We start from the raw sequence: 21,916 nt of genomic DNA, 5'->3' as shown, positions 1-21,916 counted from the left end.
CCGTGGCTCCTGGGAAGAAGAAGATGAAGAGAAAGGAGGACATTAGATTCTGGCACAGAAGAGAGGTCTGTGAGGAATAGTGTTCCAAAGGGATCACAGCCTGTCTCAAAACTTCCAGTCCCCCATGCCTGCGGTTTAAGATGTATGCACATTGGTAGTTTCCAGGCACTTAACAATGGGCCTTGTGGGTAGCAGAAGCAATGAATCCTGGCGATTTGGGAGAGGCATCCTTGAAGCATGCAGAGCTGATGGTTCCTTGGGTGGAGAGCACAACATCAGAGGAAGCATGCCCCAACCCATCTAACGAAGAGCACGCTTGTCCATGATCTGCCCACAGGAAAACTGCTACAACTGGGTCCTCAATCCTGACCTTTCCTCTCCTCTGAGTTTTAACCCCAGCCGACCCCCCTGGGGCTCCCACAAGTGACTGCAAGCCAAACTTCCCTCGTCTGAACCTTGGCTTCCTTGGGCAGCTGCAGAATGCCCAGGCACATGTGGAGAAGGAAACAGGTGTTTGCTCATCTGCTCACCCCTCTGCTTGCCCAGCTCTATAGACTGTGGCCAGCCTGCCCCAGGGCATCTGGGAGGCACAAGGTAGATCCTTGGACAAACGTAGACAATGCTGTTTGCCTCAGGCTGGTTGCCTTTTCTTTTACTTATAATGCACACATCTCCCTTTTCTTCTCTTCTTTCCTGAGCCAAATGGCACTGTCCAATCCCAGGCCCACGGAAGCCGATGAGATAATGTCCACGCCACCTGCAACCAGAGCCTGGCGTGCCAGGTGAGCTCCCTGCGGGCTGGCAGCCTCCTGCTGGTCTGACCTGGAAATTGTCCTATAACCTAAAGGACTTCCTCGTGCCAGGCCACCTTTCTCAAACTTGGGGCTGATAGCCCCAGACCACAACAAAGACAAGTCTTCCATGAGCCACTTCTTCTTCTTTCTTTTTTTTTTTTTAATTCCATGAGCCACTTCTAATCTCAGTTTATGTTCTCAGCTCTGCTTGCAGAACTCCTGTTCCTTCAAACCTCACCCTGGGGAAGAGAAAAGGACTCAAGCAAGTTAAGGAGAATTCTTAGATCAGGAGAAATGTCCCAGGATATACTAAAAGCATAGGACATGGAATATTAGATCAAAAGACCAGAAAAACAAAAACAAGTCCAGGAGTGGTAAGTTCTGAAGCCTTCAGGGTCTGACAGGAAATATGAAAGAAGAAAGCAGGTCTGGGGCACATTAGGGAGTGGTGGAGTTTGAAGCAAACTGAGAGAACAGCCCCCACTCAGCTCTAGCCCTTTGTTGTATGCACTTTTGGGATTGCCAAATCTTCCAATTTTTCTAGAGAAGTGTGAATCTAAAGCCTGAAGGTGGTGAGTAACCCAAAAATATTTTAACACTTCACCCTACAAATGGAACAGATTAAATCAAGCCCTATGCCTATCTTGTTCAAGCCTCTCTCTGTCAAGATTAGCAAAGGGGCCCCAAGACAGGGAGAGGCTTGTGTCCAGTCACTCAGGAAGCAGGGCCCACACAGTGTTGTGTCCCAACCCCAGAGTTCCCTCAGATGACAGATCCAGGTGGCAAATGTCTGGGTGTGTGGCCCAAACATAACCAAAACAGTGTGGTTATCCAAACACTGACGGTGCAAGACACAGATGGGAGCCACACATGTGATTTTAGATTTTCTTATCCCCACATTTCTGAAACGTGGTAAGACGAGGAACAGGTGAACGTGGGTTGGAATAATTTTCTCTGAAACCCAATCTCTCAAATACACTATGATGTCAACATATAATCAATACGAACAATATGTTCTGTTTGTCATCCTAGTCTCCGAAATCTGGTATTTGTGTACTTCCTGCACATCTCCATTGGAAGTAACCCCAGCTCAAGGGCTCTGTGGCCACCTGTGTCTGGTGGCAGCTGTACTGGGCAGCAAGGATGTGGAAAGCAAACCCATTTTCTGCCTGCGGGGAAACAGACCCAATGTCCTAAGGCTGTTATTACACAAGTGACAAAAGCAAAGAGAGAGACCTCACCAGCAAAGCCAGGGGGCCACTGCGGTCACAGCAACACATGGAAATCACTCCCAGTGGTGATTGGGAGCTGTCTGGGGCTAGCACAGGCTGCCAGGGCACAGCTCCCGGGACCTACCCCTTTGTTCCTGGGATAATGCTGGCGCATCACCCCTGCCTGGCAGCCAGCTCTGCGCACACTAGCCACGTGGTTCATGCTTAACTGCTTGCTGAGGCTGATCCTTCCCACATAAGGAGATTGGTGCAAGTTATTTCTGTATCAATAGTTTATCAAAATAGTTCTATCTAGTGGTCATCCATAAATCAGTCTTTTAAATATCTCTTGTCATTTCCAGTGCTACTGGGGGATTGTCTGTTCTTCACTGATAGGAGAGATCTTTCTAGGAAGCAAATGCTGATCCTTTGATTCACTGGTATGTGTGCACCCAGGGCTTTCTTGCATGAGAACAATACTTCCCATCTTGTTAATTCGCCCTGTTATCCTATCGGTTCGTTCCCTCGACCTTCACAATGGCTGAGAGAAAGGGGACAAATACAGTCACTGATCCCATGCTCACTGAGCACTTGTTATGCATTAGGCACACACTTTAGACCCATTACGTCATTCAGTCCTCAGAGTTTGGCTCTACTATTATCTCCATTTTACAGATGAGGAAAACCGAGGATCATAAGGGAAAGTGTCTCAGATGGCAGCATGGGAATTGAAACCCACATTGTCTTATTTCATCCTACTTCCCGGCTGTCCCCAGAAAAAAGTGGATGGTGCAGGGTCTCCTCCCTCTGCTACAAGGGAGGGCTTTGCTTGTTGGGATGGAGGGGAGAGTTGGCCTCATATTTACAATCCAAGATGCATAGCTGCCATGACTTTGTTTGTTCTACATGTACACCAAATTCAATAGTAAAGCAAGTCCCATGATGTTTACCTTTCCAGGGTTTTGAAAGACTGGATGACATCCTTTGCGTGCCCCCAAAGAAAATACACCTAGGAAATAAAGGAAAAAAAGAAAGATGCTTCGGTGAAAACCATCATTGTATTTGCATGATGAGAAGCTATGAAACTTGCAGAACAGAATGGGAAGGTGTTGAGGACCTCAGTGACCTCCTATCCCAGATTCATCTCAGGTGTCAGTGCCATTCCTTGGTGGGGACCACGCTCCTCCTGGAGCCCAGGGTGAGAACCGAGTGAGGCTTCCAGGTTTGGGAGGAAGAGCTTCCAGGTCAGGTTGAAGCTATTGGCGGGGATGGGGCTTGGGGAGTGGTAGCCCGGGTCTATCACCTGTGTTAGGCTTCCTCCAAGAACTATCCACCAAACAGTTCCTATGCCAGTGGCCTGACACCATATTTTAAGTGCTTAAATGAAGAGAAGATTGATTCAGGCTGGTCCTTCATTTCCCTGTGTGCCATGCACCACCCAGCACAGGGCAGGGACCCATGGGGGAAGCTAGTGTGGAACCTGTGTACAGATCCCTGGGCTAAGTCAGTGTACCTTTCTCCAGGTCTTTTCCCTTCCATGAAACAGGGATGGTAACATTGCTTACCTTGGAGGGTATTATTATCCATCATGAGATTACCCAAGCTAAGTATTTAGAACAGCCCTTGGAGTACTCGCGTTTTCAGTGAACGCTCTCCACCGGCAACTTACTCCCTGTTAGCTGAAATCCTCCTGCCTATCTGCTTTGTTTGCGCTCCTAAAATATTTGGGGCTTTATTTCACACACACAAGCACACACTGAGCACCCACCACATACCATACACTTTGGGGCACTTTATTAATTTGTCTCACTTAATCTTCATTGTGCAATTAAGTGCTACCAAAGGAAAATCAGAGAGCACAAAAGAAAAAAATTCATGAACACATCATTGCTCTTCCACATTGTTTTACCTAAGACTTACTGGCCTGCTCTGAAAACACTTTCAGGGCACAGTTCCTGAAACATCCAGCAACTTAAAAGTCTGACAGCAGTGGCTCCTGGTGGAGACGACTTTCAACCCAACAATAGGGAAGCAGTTTGGTAAAGGATTTATCAATAATTTCCAAATTAGAAATTATCCATAATTTCCAAATTAGACAGCCACTTCACTGATGCATTCATAAGGACTTCATAGCACCCCAAAAAAAAGTTTACAATTTTTTAGGTGAAACTTCAGAAGCGAAAATTCTGCCCCTTCTCCTTAAAACTTCCACAAGAACATACACTGGAGTATAAAGAAGGAACAGAACACAAAAACAACAACAAATGTTTCAGTTAATGGGCTTATAGATACATTGTTGCTCTCTTTCCCAATTTTTTCTGTTAAATTTTATTTTTAAAACAAATATCTTTTAATTACCATGGACTCCAACCATCCCATTTCTGGGCATATATGCAAAGGAATTGAAAGCAGGGTCTCAAAAAGGTATTTGTACACCCTTGTTTATGGTAGCATGAATCACAATAGCCAACAGGTAAAAGCAACCCAGGTGTCCATCGGTGGAGGAGTAAACAGAATGTGGTCCATCCATACAATGGAATATTGCTCAGCCTTAAACAGGAAGGAAATCCTGACACCTGCTACAATATGGATAAACCTTGAAGACAATTAGGTCGGTGAAACAAAGCCGGTCACAAAAGTACAAACACTGTATGATTCTCCTTATCTGGGGTACCTAGAGTAGTCGAATTTGTACTCATAGACATAGGAAATAGAATAGTGAGTGCCAGGGGCTGGGGGAGGAGGGAATCAGCAGTTAGTGTTTAACGGGGATGGAGTTTTAATTTTGCAAGATGAAAGAGTTCTGTTATCCACAGGAGTGTGGATATACTTAATACTACTGAACTGCAGCTAAGACAGCACATTTTATGATATATATTATATATACACACATATAATATAATATATATATTAGCACAATTTTAAAATAAATACCATATTGTTTTAAAAGAATGTCTTTCATTCCTCAGTCATCTAGTGTAGCAAAGGCATGTAGTAAGTGACAACTAGGTACAGGATGCTTGATTAGTTGGCTGATAAAATGCCTTAAATTAGGAAGATAGAGATCTACCACCCACAGAGTAGCAGAGTGATATTTTGAAAAGTCACATCTGTCCAGGTCATGCCTCTCCTTAAAGCCTTCAATGTCTCCCCCTTGCCCTCAAGATAAAGTTCAAAATCCTGAGTGGCTGTCAGCCTTGGTAAAGTGCTTTATACACGGTAGCACCTTAATCCTCACAACAATCCCGAGAAGTAAGCCCTTTACAGATGAGACCCGTGATGCCCAGAGAGGTTAAGTAATTTGCCAGAGCTCACATTGCTGGTGCGAACCAGGGCCGGGTCTTCTGACCAGAGTCCATGCTCATAAGCCCTACACCAAACCATGGCTCTGTCGGTGCCCAGAGCCCCAGCCCACCTCCCCCCTCAGACCCAGACATCTTCTCCCTGTCATGTGGGAAGACCATGCATCCCCCAATGTCCTCTTTTAACATCTCTAACACACCACACCCCTCTTTCCTTGACAACTCTGGGGCTCTTCCTGGCAAAAACCATCCCTCATGCCAAAGCTGGCGAGAGTCTTCCCTGGTACTCCTTCATCACTGGGTGACTTTGGTCAAAGCATCGAGCCTCCGTGTTGTCACGGTCTGTGTTTATGAACTCCTCCCCATCTGACTGACACTGCCCTTCACCCTTGCACTCCTAGTCCTGGGAACAGTATTTGCTGGGTTCAGAGTGAAGGCGGCAAGGCAAGAAGGAAAGATGGGAGGGAGGAAGGGAAACTGGTTCTTTCTGGTCTCACTAAGGTTCTCCACATTGTCACTGGAATCACTATATGTCTCTGTCACCATGGATTTGACTTCCCTGAAATAAATAACCAACAAACGAATTGTCGGTGATTCCAAGACAATATGCCATAGATCGGGTGGCTTAAAACAACAAAAATGTGTTTGCTCACAGTCTGAGAGGCCAGAAGTCCAAGATCAAGGTGTGGGCAAGGTTGGTCTCTCCTGGGACCTGCCCCCCACCCTGACTTGTGGATGGCCATCTCCCTCCAGCCTCCTCACCTGTTCTTCCTTCTCTGTGAGTCTGTGTCCTAATCTCCCCGTTCTTATAAAGACACCAACTCTATTAAAATAGGGCCACCCCTATGACCTCATTTAACCTGAATTATCTCCAAAAAGACCCTATCTCCAAATACAATCTTTCAGGGACCCAAAGGAGAGACCATAATTGCACGGGGTCTCTTTCAGACAAGAATGTTCTAAGATGGATTGTGGTGACAGTTGCACAACCCCATGAATATACCAAACCACTGATTTGCACAACTTTTTTTTTTTTTTTTAAAGATTTTATTTATTTATTTGACAGAGAGAGATCACAAGTAGGCAGAGAGGCAGGCAGAGAGAGAGAGAGGAGGAAGCAGGCTCCCTGCTGAGCAGAGAGCCCGATGCGGGACTCGATCCCAGGACCCTGAGATCATGACCTGAGCCGAAGGCAGCGGCTTAACCCACTGAGCCACCCAGGCGCCCTGATTTGCACAACTTAAAGGGCTAAACCATATGATGTGTGAGTTACAGCTCCATAAAGCTTAATGAACTATGTTCAAATTCCACCCGTTCCCCTACACTTTTGCTGGTAGACTCAAGCTTAACAAGATTTCCTAACTCTCCGTTACAATTTCTACCTCATAGGATTCCCACAAAGATGGCCAAGGAAACACAGAGACCCATTTTTCAGGGGAGGCAGCTGAAGGACTGAGCCTCAGGGAAGGAGTCAAACTTACCTTACTCTGCCTCCCCCCCGCCACCCAGTGCATCCCTTTCGTACACACCCCGGGATGCAGGTAATGGGAGCCAAGGCAACATAAATAAACATTGTCAGGTTACCTGCAACAGAGTATGTGCTGCATGTGTGACGGGGAAGACTCCTTCAGTGGCCGATAGACATTCAGAAAATCCAATGAAGTACCCAACTTTAAGGCATCCCAGGATGATGGTAATGGCCGCAAACAGTGTGATACTACCTAAATTGAGTGGGAGGGGAGAGCATAGAAACACACAACTATAAGTGCTGATATTCACGGAAGTTACTTCCAAACAAACCACATTAAACCCTCACTGATACAGTCAGATGACTTTGACGAGGCTGCCAAGACCATTCAGGGAGGAAAGGGCAGTCAATTCTACAAATGGCGCTGGGAGCACAGATATCCAGTCGCAGAAGAATGAAGTTTACCTCACCTTCCACTACATACAAAAATTAACTCCAAAAAAATCAACGCTTTGAATGTAAAACCTAACATTATAAAACTCTTAGAAGAAAACATAGAGGAAAATGTTTACAGTGTTGGACTGGGCAGTGATTTATTGGATAGGACACCAAAAGAACAAGCAGCCAAAATTAAGATGGATACATTGCACTACATCAGAATGAAAAAGCCTTTGGCTATTGGAGGACACTAGCAGCCCTCAGAAGGGAAGAAAATATTTGCGAACCGTGTATCTGATAAGGGGTTAGTATCCAGAATCCATAAACATCTATAATTCAACAACAACCAATAAAAATGCCAATTAAAAATGAGCAAAAGACTTGAATAGATTATTTCTCCAAGAAAGACTTATAAATGGCTAATTAATGCATGAAAAGATGCCCAATATAATTCATCATCAAGGAAACGCAAATCGAAAACACAATGAGATAGCACCTCACAGCTATTAGGATGGCTGCTAGCAAACCCCCCCCCAAAAAAACCAAGCAAATAAAAAACAAAAATAGGATAGAGAAAGAAAGGAAAGAAGAAAAAAATAACAAATGTTAGCAAGGATGTGAAGAAATGGGAACCTATGTACCCTGCTGATGGGAAGGTAAAATGGTGCAGTCACTGGAAAACAGAACGTCTGTTTCTCAAAGAATTAAAAGAGTATTTCCACCTGGTCCAGAAATACCACTTTTGAATATATCCCCAAGAAGATCAAAACCAGGGACACAAAAGGCTATTTGTACATCCATGTTTGTGGCAGCGTTATTTACAACAGCCAAGAGGTGGAAGCCAACCAAGTGTCCATTGACAGATGAAGGGATCAACAAAATGAGGTCCATCCAGACAATGGAAAATGATCCAGCCTCAGGAAGGGACACCATTCTGACACAGGCTCCAACACAGGGGAAGCTGGAGGACATGATACCAGGTGACATAAGCCAGTCACAAAAAGAAATACCCTATGATTCCACTTACCTGAGGTTCCTCAGAATAGTTAAATTCATAGAGACAGAAAGGAGAGTGCTGGATGCCAGGGGCTGGGACAGAGGAGAATAGTCAGTTGTGGGTACAGAGTTTAAGTTCTGCAGGATGGAAGACTTCCAGATGTAAACTGTCATAATATCATTGTACTTAATGCTACTGAACAGTACACTTTCAATTAAGTCAGTAAACAAATCAGTAAACTTTATGTTACGTATATATGTATATATATGCACAATTAATTAGATATACACAATTAATTAATATACATAATTAATTAATAACACGGTTTTGTGTCCTGTTCATCATTGTTCCCACCCAGTGTATATCCCGGGGTCTGATAAATGATATATATACAATAAAGATTGCCCAAATAAACAGAAGTCCTCTAGAAGCTTCTCCTAAAAAATGATTAATCTAAAAGTGTCACTGCTGTGCTCAAAAATCTCAGTTCTCGGGGCACCTGGGTGGCTCAGTGGGTTAAAGCCTCTGCCTTCAGCTCAGGTCATTATCCTAGGGTCCTGGGCTCAAGCCCTGCATTGGGCTCTCTGTTCAGCAGGGAGCCTGCTTCCCCCTCTCTCTCTGCCTGTCTCTCTGCCTATTTGTGATCTCTGTCAAATAAATAAATAAAATCTTAAAAAAAAAAAAAAAACTCAGTTCTCCAATCTGAAAATCCTGCTCTCAAGAGAATAAAGGGGAGGGGCATACAGGTATCTAGGACCTCTCTGTACTATCCTTGCAACTTGCAACTCTTCAGTAAATCTAAAAATTTCTGAAATAGAAAGAATCTTTTAAAAACTGATAGGAAGTAGGAATCCCTGACAGTGGTGTGGAAAGGACCCACACTAGGTAGGGTGAACAAAGGAAGCATCCTTTGACAGTACATCCGGCATGGTTTCAGACAAACAATAAAAACAAACAAAAAAGATTCCTATGAGAAAAAAAGACTGGAAAGGAATATATAAAATATGTTAAAAAGAAACGTGTAACAAACAAAAACATCAGCAAGAAAAGCACAGTGATCCTGGAGCCTTGATCAATGTCAAATTTCCTAATCCTTCTTCTGGGCCAACACTGATCGCCATTCATACGTCCTCTCCCACGATTGGGAGGAAACTGGATCGTGTGTGACATGCACTGCGGTGAGAGAGAGAGGACAGACTGATAACACTGAGCTATAACATTACAGCTCCAGCCTGAGAAGCCCCGGTGAAAAGTAATGCAATCGCCTGGCTCCTTTCCATTGCTCAAAGCCTTATAGAAACAACTCTAAGTCACATTTTTTTTTTTCATCTTGAAAAGCCCCCAGTGAAATCAAAGACTTAGTAAGAGTGGAGATTCAGTCCCAGGGCTTTGAAATGGTTGACAAATGCACAGTTCGTTTTGGTTACAAAGGAGATAGCAAGATGAGGTAAGGCAGCGTGGCTGTAGCTCTGGGGACCTGGGCAAAGGTCCAGGCTGTACCACCGAAGGCATGTGTGAGTTCAGGCAAGTCACTTCCCTGCTCCTAGCCTCAGTTTCCCCATCTAGAAGATGAGACTGGTTCTCAAACTTGAACATGCATCCGAATCACCTGGAGGGCTTGTTGAAACACAGATGGTGGGGCTCCACACCCAGAGTTTCTGATTCCATAGGTTTGGGTGGAGCCCCAAAATTTGTATCTCTAACAAGTTCCCAGGTGGGGCTGACACTGTTGATCTGGGACCCCGCCTTGAGAACCACTGGTCTAGAACGTCCAAGTCACTGACATTTCAAGAGGTATGATAAATACATCGTATAACTTCTCATAGTCTTGAAGTCCTTCCTTCCTTTATCCATCCATTTATGTATACAATAAATATTCTTGGGACTCCTACAATGCATGTGGCATTTTGCCAGGGTCTCAGAGGTAAACAAATAAGATTGCTGGAGAAACAAAAATACACATGGGTAATATTGCATAAAACTGGGGTGTGCACAAAAATGTAGAGGTGCAAGCTGGCACCAGACTTCTTAACAGCAACATGGGAAACCAGAAGCCAGTGGAAGAGCAGCTAAAGTTCACTTCAAGGAAAGGACTGCAGGGGTTCCTGGATGGCTCGGTCAGTTAAGTGGCTGCCTTCAGCTCAGGTCATGATCCCAGGGTCCTGGAATCAAGCCCCACATCGGGCTCCCAGCTCAGCAGAGAGCTTACTTCTCCCTCTCGCTCTGCCTGCTGCTCTGCCTACTTGTACTCTCTCTCTCTATCTCTCTGTCAAATAAATAAATAAAATCTTAAAAAAAAAAAGGGGGTGGGGGGACAACTGCGTTCCAGCCAACATGTCACCTGCTTGTCAGGGCAGAAGACAGAAAGCAATTTGAAGATAGGCTAGATATAATTCATTCAACAACTATTTGTTGAGCACCAACTATGGTCCAGCCACTGTCCCAGGCACTGGACACATAAAAAGGGCAATAAAATAAAGTGTCTGCTCTTGGTGAGTTTCACATTCTACTGGGAAGACAGAGAGTAGAGGAGGGGGGAATGTCATCTACATGACTCATCTGACAAAGGACTTAACCAAACAGTCAGTGAACTGAGGGAAAGTCCTCACCATTGGGAATATGAAAAGGAGAGGGAACAATGGTGAGAAATAAACTTAGCAAAAGATTGGAGAGGATGGATGTATAATGGAAGGAGGGAGGCACAGAGGGTATAAAATGGTAGGATGGTTGGGTGGATGGGTCAGAGGGTGAATAGTCCAGTAGATACATAAATAAATTAATAGGAAAGAAAAACAGGATAAGAGAAATTAAATTCAAATTGATGAAGATAAACCCACTGGAGGAGCACCAGGGTGGCTCTGTTGGTCAAGTGTCTGACTTTAGGGCATGATCTCACGGTCCTGGAATCGAGCCCCTCATTGGGCTCTGTGCTTAGTGGGATGTCTTCTTCTCCCTCACTCTCTCCCTCCACGCCTCCACTTGTCCTCTCTTTCTCTCTCAAATAAATAAATAAAATATTTTTAAAAGACTACTGGAAATGCATAATTTACATATTCTATTAAAAACTTTGTGATACAGAATAAAGTTGACACTGACTGGTGAGAAGCAGGCATAGAAAATATTTCAAAGGTCTCATGATAAAGAGATAAGCAGTAGATAAAGAGGGGCAAAAGAGAGAAGCAGGGGCACCTGGGTGGCTCAGTCAATTAAGCATCTGCCTTCGGCTCAGGTCATGATCTCAAGGGTCTGGGATGGAGCCCCATGTTGGGCTCCCTGCTCACCTGGGAGTCTACTTTTCCCTCACCCTCCACCTGCCCCCACTGCTGGTATGCACGCTCTCTCTCTCTCTCAAATACATAATACATAAAAATCTTTAATAAAAAATTACAAAGAGAGAGAGAAGCAAATGTATTTCACAGATCTCATCTCAGTGGAGCAGAGAGTAAGTGGGGGGATCTTGGAGCCAGCAGCAATGTGCCTTGTTCGGGGAAAAGTTTGGTGTTTCTTTTGGGGGGTGGATAAGAATGGAGTTGTATGCACCTGACTGTGAGAAGGAAGAAAGGAAAGACAGTCGTTAATTTAATAGAAAGACACAGTAAAATGTTCAAGTGCTCCAAAAAGCAAAAGTGGAGACCAACAATGAGTATTAAGGAGGGCACAGATTGCATGACGCATTGGTTGTTACACGCAAACATTAAATCATGGAGCACAACATCAAAAACTAATGATACCCAGGAATAAATCTAAAGGCAAAGAATCTTTACTCAGAAAACTATAAAGTACTCATGAAAGAAATTGAGGAGGACACTAAGAAATGGAAAAACATTCCACGTGCATGGATTGGAAGAACGAATATTGTGAAAATGTCTATGCTACCTAAAGCAATCTAGACATTTAATGCAATCCCTATCAAAATACCATCAATGTATTTCAAAGAAATAGAACAAATAATCCTAAAATGTATATGGAACCTGAAAAGACCCCAAATAGTCACAGGAATGTTGATAAAGAAAGCCAGAGTTCGTGGCATCACAATTCAAGCTCTATTACAAAGCTGTAATCATCAAGGCATTATGATACAGGCACAAAAACAGACACATAGCTCAATGGAACAGAATAGAGACTCCAGAAATGGACCCTCAACTCTATGGTCAACTGGTCTTCGACAAAGCAGGAAAGAATGTCCAATGGGAAAAAGACAATCTCTTCAACAAATGGTGATAGGAAAATTGGACAGCCACATGCAGAAGAATGAAACTGGACCATTTCCTGACACCACGCACCAAAATAGACTCAAAATGGGTGAAAGACCTTAATGTGAGATAGGAATTCATCAAAATCATTGAGGAGAACACAGGCAGCAACCTCTTCAACATCAGCCGCAGCAACTTCTTTCTAGAAGTATCGCCACAGACAAGGGAAGAAGGACTTATTGGGACTTCATCACGATCAAAAGCTTTTGCACAGCAAAGGAAACCATCAACAAAACCAAAAGACAACTGACATAATGGGAAAAGATATTCACAAATGACATATCAGATAAAGGGCTAGTATCCAAAATCTATAAAGAACATATTAAACTCAACACCCAAAGAACAAAGAATCCAATCAAGAAATGGGCAGAAAACATGAATAGACATTTCTGCAAAGAAGACATCCAGGTGGCAAACAGACACATGAAAAAGTGCTCAACATCACTCATCATAAGGGAAGTACAAATCAAAACCACAGTGAGATACCACCGGACACCAGTCAGAATGGCTAAAATTAACAAGTTTGGAAATAACAGATGTTGACAGGGATGTGGAAGAAAGGGGAACCCTCCTACACTGTTGGTGGTAATGCAAGCTGGTGCAGCTACTCTGGAAAACAGTATGGATGTTCTTCAAAAAGTTGAAAATAGAACTACCCTACAACCCAGCAATCGCAGTACTGGGTATTTATCCTAAAGATTAAAATGTAGTGATCCAAAGGGGCATGTGCACCCGAATATTTATAGCAGCAATGTCCATAATAGCCAAACTATGGAAAGAACCTAGAGGTCCATCAACAGATGACTGGATAAAGAAGACATGGTATATATATACAATGGAATACTATGCAGCCATCAAAAACCTGATATCTTGCCATTTGCAAAGACATGAATGGAACTAGAGGGTATTATGCTAAGCAAAATAAGTCAATCAAAGAAAGACAATTATCATATGATCTCTGATATGAGGAATTTGAGAGGCGAGGCAGGGGTCATGGGGGTTAGTGAGGGAAAAAAATGAAACAAGATGGAGGGAGGGAGGGACACAAACCCTAAGAGACTCTTAATCTCACGAAACAAACTGAGTATTTCTAGAGGGTGGGGGAGATAGGGAGAAGGTGGTTGGGTTATAGACACTGGGGAGGGTATGCGCTATGGCGAGTGCTGTGAAATGTGTAAGCCTGATGATTCACAGACCTGTACCCCTGGGGCAAATAATACATTATATGTTAATAAGAAAATAATTATGTACTGTAAGGTGACTAACAGAACACAATAAAACTAAATTAAATTAAATTAAATTCTGCTACAGTGGAAAAAAGGGAAAATGAAGGAAACAATATGTAAAAGAAATAATTATAATCATCATAAAGAAAAATGGGAAAAAAGGTCAAGTATGCAAATCCTTAACAGTAAGTGAGAATGATCTAAATCTCCCATTAATTAGACAACAAAGATGAGAACATTGAACATAAAAACAAAACCTAACTGTATCTCTTTTTATGAATCACTTTTCACTTAGTAGCAATAGAAGAAAATCAAAGTGTGCACAGAGAGATATTGCAACTGAAGGGAAAGCAGAAACAGGTCTGATGTCAGACTGTATGCAATTTAAGTTAAAAGGAATAAATAGGATAAAGAATCCCTTCACCGGTATCATCACACATGAAAAAGAAAACATAATGTATGAGGAAGATATAATAGTCCTTTGTCTGCCAAATAAAACAGTTTTTGCCTTGTATATCTACCTGCTACTTTAATTTTTTAATTTAATTTTGATTTAATTTAATTAATTAAATTTAATTAGATTTATTTAATTACAATAAAATTATAATTAAATTATATATCAATTATATAAATAAATATATCTATATAAATATAAATTAATTGTTTAATTAAATATAATTTAATTATATAAATTAAAATAAGTTTAATTTATAAACATATAACATACATAATATATAATGCTATATATAAAATAATTATATATAATTAATTAATTTAACTTAATTTCACTAATTTAAAAATAAAATTTAAATTTTTTAAGATTTATTTATTTATTTGAGAGAGAGTGCACGTGCGTGTGAGTGTGATTGGGGGGAGGGGGTGGGAGAGAGGGAAGGAAAGATGTCAAGTAGACTCCCTGGCTGAACATGAAGCCTGATGTGGGGCTCGATTCCACAACTCTGAGATCATGACCTGAGCAGAAATCAGGAGTCCAATGCTCAGCTGACTGAGCCATCCAGGCGCCCTCCGACAACCTGCTACTTTAAAGAGATAAAATGAAAGATCTGGTAGGATGGAACATAAGGCACAGAAGAATTAAATCACATTATAACCCATAAACTTGGTTTTATAATATCCCTTTGCACACCTCAAAAAAAGAATATATGATTTTGGATATCAGTGGAGTATCAACAACAATCAAGTAAGCTGCTTGTCACCCTCGTAGGGCTGTCGAGGAGGTTAAATGAGTCACTTTATGAAAAGCACCAGAAGAGTGCCTCACATATAGGAAATCCTATAAAGAGATGCTATCATCATTGTCATCACATGCAACCATAAAGAAAAATTTAACGAATTAGAACCCAGTAGAAAGTTTCCCAACCACATCACTTGCGACTAATCCTACTGGGTCTAGTGTTGGCAGAGGGAGACCCCTCCTCTCTTAAGCACCCAAATCCCCACTAGGAGTCTGAAATCTTGAACTGCAGGCTCTTAGGGGAAGAAGGTCCCACAGAGTCAATCTATAATCCCCCACGTCACACAAGAATGCTTCCCAGTGCATCATGATTAGCAACCAATGGGTCTCCATCTGGACATGCCCAGGGCTGGGAGGCTCACTATCTCTCAAAGCACACCCTTCCATCACCAGCTGGAGCTTATATTAGAATGTTCTTCCTTACACTGAACTGCAATCAGCCTCCTAGAACTGCCATTCTCTTCTGGAGAGTCTGTCATTATTCACTCATCCATCTGTCCGTCCATCCATCCATCCTTCCATCCATCCATTTCCTTGATGATTCAGTAAATACCAGGTGCCACTCGTTATGTGTCAGGCACTGTGCCAGGGACTCAGGATATATTGGGGGGGGGGGCACATTCAGACAAGAGCTCTGCCTATGAGAGCCCCAGTCTGGTTACTGACAAAGTGAACAACAAAATATCCTGCTTGATTAGGGTTAAGAAAAAAACGTAGGACGCTCGGAGACCATACAGTCTGGGAGCCACACCTGGTCTGAAGGGATCAGGAAAGGCTTCCCTAAAGAAGTGACTCTGTTTTCTGGAAACCAGAGGATAGCCTTGAACTAACTGGAGTGAAGCTGCACCATTTTCTACCCTGCTCTATCCTCTGTCCTCTAGTGTCCTCAATACCCTTGCATTCCTCCTAGGGCCTTCCCTTCTGCAGGTGCCTGTGCGATGCTCCAAGGGGGGACCTGTACTCCCCATATGCAGTGTGATTTTCTTTCTGTGAATGTCAAACCAGCATCATCTTTTTGGGCAGCACCATCATCTTACTGATGCTGGAATTCTGGCGTTGTGTTTTGTATTTTCTATCAGACAAAAAAAAATCTCATCCAAAAAAAAAAATATATATATATATGTAAGAAAAAGGATGCTTTTAGGCAAGAGTCCCTCATGGTAATCCCAGGCTACGTCTTAGGAGTGTGTAGTTCCTGTATTTTGTGTATTCTTTTTGCGTTTTTAAACTATTTTTAAGGTTTGGTTTTTTTTTTTTTTTCCAGACTCCAGCAAAAACAGAAGACCTTCCTCTGGGGATCCCTGCCTGAATCCTCAAGCCTGCACCCTCGGGCTACTCTTCTGCCCTCCACCCATCTCCTACACTTGCCTATCATCATGCTGAATCATTTATTTCATAATAAGGCACATCTATTACTATGTGCTAAAGGCTTCTAAGCATTTTATTGTGTACTAACTCACTGAGTCTCATCACAACCCCATGTGAGTGGTGGTATCATCATCCCCATTTTACAGACAAGAAAACAGAGGCAGAAGTAGAGCTCCATGCTGGGGGTGGAGGCAAGCCCTCAGCCAGGATACTCTGCTGCCCCTCACCGTCCCCATGGTGCTTGCCCTCTCCTGCATCCCTCCGTGCAGGGCCATGCCTGACCGTGCTAACATCCCCAGAGCCCAGAGAGTCCTGGGAGCTCAGGCCAGTCTGTCAAACCAAACCCAACCAACAGTCTTGCCCAATCACCCCAAGAGTTTCCGCCCTGTGCGCCTTCTCTGTTGCTCTCTGCTAGTTCCCAAGATCCTCCTGCTCGACGAGGAAGACAGAAAGCAAGAAGGAAGGAGACTTTTGCCTTCGCTGACAACTGTTGATATCATGCCATCTGCCCCTAAGTGAGGAGCTCAGCCGCCTCTCTTTCTTTCTCTGTTCAAACATTTCCAGTGATTGGGGAGCTCAGCACTCCTCCCGAAACTCAGCTTCCCAGTCTGGCAAATGGGGGTGATGATACCATCTCAAGAGTCACTGTGACCTTGAAAACATGTGACATTGAAACCTGCTGAGTGAAAGAAGCTGGTTGCGCCCGTGATGGATCATACGATTCCATCCAGAGGAAAGGTCCTGATGCGCAGATCCAGAGACAGGAAGTCGACAAGTGATTGCCAAGTGATTGCCAAGGCTGGGGTGGAGGGGGGCGGGGAGTTAGAGGTATAGAGGATGACAGCTAAAGCGGACAGAGTTTCTTTTCAAGATGGTAAAAGTGTTCTCCCACTGACTTGGGCGTGGTTGCACGTATCCGTGAATATACTACAAACCATTGACTCCTGCACTTCACTTGGGAGAATTGTAGAGCTTCTGGACTTTATCTCAACAAAGTCTGGGACACACTGATGTGGGACTTGCTATCCCTGTGGCGAAATCAGAAGCCACGAGAAACAAGGAGTGTATGGGAGACACTATGTCTGCAGAAGAATGAGGCTGTGAAATTAAGGTAAACATGCATTCTGAGGAGAGAGAGCAAAGTGAAGCCTAGACCAATGTTCATGAGCTTTCACCTGCCACAAAGTCAGCAGGGTGGGCTGGGATCCCCCCGGGACCCACCCGACAGCTCAGCCCCATGATAGCTCATCCAGGGTTCTGCGATCCTGGCATTATCCCTGGTGGTTTCTCAGGAGTTCCAACCACACTTCCAGACTGTGGGTCCCCTGAGTGTCCAAACTGTTGCATCCTTGTGTCCTGTAGCCTTTGTCCCTCCCATCGTCCCCCTCTGCTGCTCCCTGCCCTCTTCTCACACACACACACACACACACACACACACACACGTGGACCCATCTCTTTAATTGACCTTCACTTACTCACAGGTGGGGACAGCTTCTTTCCCAAATCCGTCATCACATTCCCGACCTTGACGTCTACAGCCTGTATAACCACCACCACTAGGTTGGTCTTACATAAGCAGCTCACCTCTGCCCCTTTGCTTCCAGTCCCTTAAGGGACAATGAATATGGTGCTGTGAGCAGCCCATTTCCACCAGTAGGATGCTAGACAGAGATGCGATGTATCATATACATGGTACATGGGTGTGTCTCAGTCTAAGAAAAAAAATATACAAAAATCTGATCTTATAAAAGGAGTGAATCTGGGGGTATTATTCACAAGCATTAAAAAAAAAAGGGATCGCTATGACAATAATTGAGACAACACTTTGAGTGTACCCACATTCTGGTCACTCAATAAACACTCAAAAAACACTCAATAAAAAATAAATAAATAAAACAAGCTACTATTCTTACTGGCATTGTTCCCATAAGTTTGCATTAATAACACTTCCCTGGGCTTGAGACAGGGCAGTAACAACAACAACAAAATCCTACCACTGGTAGGTAAGCCACTGTAGTCTTAAGGGTCTAGAAACAGACAAGAAATAGGACCCTGGTAATTCACTAGATGAACAAGCTTTTCAATGGGTGTGCATGTCACCGCGCCCACTGGGCTGACTCGAGACATGGAGGTGGCTGTTTCTTTCAGAAAAAAATGAATCTCTTTACTTGGCAATCAGAGGAGTTGGATTAATAATCCATCATTTCTTCTAAAATTTTTAATAGGTCAATAGTTTGTGTCCCAAAGGAAATTTTCACTTTTTCACACCCAGTAGGTAGAACAGAATGTCTTCTACTCAAAGAAATGCCTCACAGCCCATACCAAGACCACAAAACTTTCTCTGGGAAATGTTAGTGCCCGGAATTCCACAGGCTGGCCCTTTCTCAGCACCCCAGACTTCGAAGGCTGTCACAGAAGCCGAGGCAGAGCTAAGTCAAACCTGTCTTTCCAGCTATGCTTCTAAAGAAAATCTCAGCCCTGGCTGAGGCATTTCTTCTTGGCACCCCAACGGTCTTTCCTCTTGGGACAATTAGCCTCTGGATTCTTTGATGAGCTGAAGCTCATTTGCAAGGATCAGAGTGCTTTGCAAACTGCATTCACTTGACATGGCTCTCCCAGATCTTCCCTGAAAGGCAACTGGAGTTCTCATTTTACTGACAAGGAAGCAGGGATTCAGAAGGTGAAAGTCCTTGACCTGGAACATGGAGCCAAACCTTCCAGGGCCAGCACCATTTCCATTATCTACATACCTCATTTGAATGGTTATGTTATCACGATTGTTTAAAAAGCCACCATTTATTGAACACCTACTATGTGCTCTCTGGATATTGCCACATTTATTCTATCACCACTTGGCATCCAATAGACATCTCAAATGTAACAAGCCCAGAAGAGAAAACTTGATTCTGCATACCCACACCTGGTCCTCCCTCTGTCTTCCTAACGTAGGGAACTGGCACTACCATTCACCCACTGACTCAGATCCCAATGCCTGGAATCTTTCTGGAAAGAGGGAGAGAGAGAGGAAGATCAGGGGAAGGAGGGGTGGAGAAGGGAAGGGGGCAAGGATAGAAAGAGAAGGGAATGGAGAGGAGTGAGGAAGAAAGGAATAAAAGGAGGAGGAGGAGGGAGGGAAGAAGGATGGAGGAGAAAAGAAGTGTGGGAGGGACAAAGAACAGATCCTTCCACTATAGGAAAGCATAGGTCAAAATCCGTGTGTAATATTTTTTAGCCTGTGTAAATCAATATGCTCAAAATATTTTCATGCCCATTTGTTTGTGTGGGTGTTTGATATGGTGCTGGACTCCCTGCCATTCATGACCCTCCCTGAAACAACCATTTTCAGAACAGGAATTTGGGCAGCCTGGAGTTGTGTCCAGTTTTTCCAAAGGCAAGATGAACTAGACATAGTCCCTGAGCCTAAGAAGCCTAAAATCTTATCCAGATACCGGGCTCCTGATACAAGGTGGAAATTGACAAGGAGTGAAACACTCTGCACAGAGAGAGACACAGAATCCAGTGGGAGCGAGGAGTAGTTCATGGCAGGTAGGGTGGGGAAGATGGCCCTGTGCCAGACCTTTGAAGAGATGTGGGCGGGGTGGGGAAGGGATATGTGATGGGCACCCAGTCTGCACCCAGCCACCAGTCACTCTCCCTCACCTGAAACTCAGAGGGTGGGCAGATTAAGTCACATGCCCAAGGTCAGGCAAGGATAAGGAAAGTCACACTCCAAGGGAAATTTAAATTCAGAACTCAAGAGAATTCAGGTAGAGATGTGTGATGTATTTGGTCTACACAGATGGAGGTGTACCGGCTCTCTTTCAGACAGCAGCTTTCTCCAGGGCACACTCCCAACTCCCTCCTCCCCTTGACTCCACCAGGTCTATCTCCCTTTCAAGAGCAGAAGCTCCTGGCGGGAGGGGAACCTTCCATCATGACGTTTCAGTCTGGCCAGTAGGAATGAGCATGAACAAGGGCACCCTCCACTGCCCCCGTGTTGATCCACTTACCCATGACTCCATTCCTCCCAACTGCACGCTTTTGCATGCTTTTAGCATCTACTCTACACCAGACCCCGAGGAGGCTCTAGCAATAAGAAAGAAGCATCCCAGAGCTACCCTGGGTGGTGGGGGAAGGGGGAAAATCATCAACAAGAATGCTGTCCACGCAGGGCACAATGAGGGGTGGAGGAGTGTGGTCAGCACCTCAGAGAGCAGGGGGAATCAGAAAAGCATCACTGGGGCGGGGTGGGGGTGGGGGGAACCCTGTGCACCGCGGGGAACCCTGTGCACCGGCGGGGAGCCCTGTCTTGGAAGGCAGGGCAAAGGGAAGGCTCTGCAGGAGGAGGGAACAGAACATGCAAAGTCATGGAGACAGGGAGGAAACCTGGTGATGGAAACTAAGAGCCTTTCAGCCTGGAGCCCAGAACGAGAGCAAAGGAGGGGATAAAATGAGAGGCCCTCTGGGGACTGATCTTAGAACGCCAGGAACGGATAGGATAGGAAGCCTGGCCTCCCTCCTGGAGTCTGTGGACCTGAGGCGGGCATTTCAGCCAAGAAGAGATGTGAACAGGTTTGTGTGGCTGTAGGTCTTAAGACGGAATGTGTGACAAGAGCCTTAGGGCAGAGCGAGGAGGCTCCTGGACAAACCCGGATTACCAAAGGGAAAAAGAAAGAGAGAGAGAGAGAGAGAGAGAGAGAAGGGAAGCAGGAGGGGAGAGCCAGAAACGCTGTCGGAGGAGAGGATGTCACTTTGGCGGTCGCCCGGAGACTCACCACGGAGCCAGCGCGCGCCGGCGTGCGTGTCCTTGGGGCTGATAAGGCGGCGGTGCGCGGAGCTGCGACCCACGTACCACAGCATCCAGACCAGCTGCAGCAGCATGAGCGCGGTGAGGAAGCAGAGCAGGTCGCTCTTGCCCACCCCCGAGGCGTGCACGGCCCAGGCCAGTAGGAGCAGCAGCCCCGCCACGAACACTATCAGCCCGTACTGGCTGCTCAGCGCTTCGGCCAGCTTCTGCGGGACGCTGGAGCGGACGGCGCCCCGCGGAGGGGCCGGGGATGCCGGCGACCCCGCGTACCCCGGGGACCCCGGGACCGGGAGGCGGGGCGAGGGGCAGGCCGAGGGCCCCGACGACACCCTGCCCAGGGCGCCCCGAGCCGCTGCGGGGGGAGAGACGAGCACCCGCTGGCCCTCGGGCATCCTGGTGAGACCCGCACGTAGTCTGATTCCCTGAGTGGCTGCAGCCCAGAGCCCACCTGCTGCCCCGACCCCTGCCCTTGCCCTGACGCTCTCTGCCAAGCAGCACCCCTCTCCCGATCCCCTCCGACGCCTGCCCTTCCAGCTGCTGTCCCTCTGCCTTCGGCCAAGGTGCATGCGTGTCCGCTTACCACTGTCCCCCACCCGCTGACCCACGCTCACCCCAGCTTCTCCCTTGCGCTCCTGAGTGCGCACTGCCCACTGTCCCTGACTTCGTCAAGCCCAGGGCAACCCTCCAGCCCACTCCGCGACCCACTCGGACCGCTCCCCCACCCCACCCCCAAGCCTGGGACCGGGGCCAGCCCTTCTGCGATGTCCACGAGTCCTGCTGCTCCGCTGCCAGCTGCG

The 21,916-nt window shown here is 45.3% G+C and overlaps 1 protein-coding gene across 1 annotated transcript in view; it reads right to left on the bottom strand.

The window, feature by feature from the left end:
- The window catches only part of OTOP1 (otopetrin 1), a 33,724-nt gene extending 12,213 nt beyond the window's left edge, over positions 1 to 21,511 (bottom strand). Inside the window, exons 1-3 of the mRNA XM_059372435.1 lie at positions 21,088 to 21,511; positions 6,892 to 7,028; positions 2,956 to 3,014 (exon numbers count right to left, since the gene is read on the bottom strand). Of these exons, the coding sequence (XP_059228418.1) occupies positions 2,956 to 3,014; positions 6,892 to 7,028; positions 21,088 to 21,511 (620 nt within the window). The remainder of the gene's footprint in view (positions 1 to 2,955; positions 3,015 to 6,891; positions 7,029 to 21,087) is intronic.
- Positions 21,512 to 21,916: the final 405 nt, after the last annotated feature.

This window comes from Mustela nigripes, chromosome 1 (genome assembly GCF_022355385.1).
Source record: "Mustela nigripes isolate SB6536 chromosome 1, MUSNIG.SB6536, whole genome shotgun sequence".
Lineage (NCBI taxonomy): Eukaryota > Metazoa > Chordata > Mammalia > Carnivora > Mustelidae > Mustela > Mustela nigripes.
This window is presented reverse-complemented; position numbering and strand designations above follow the sequence as displayed.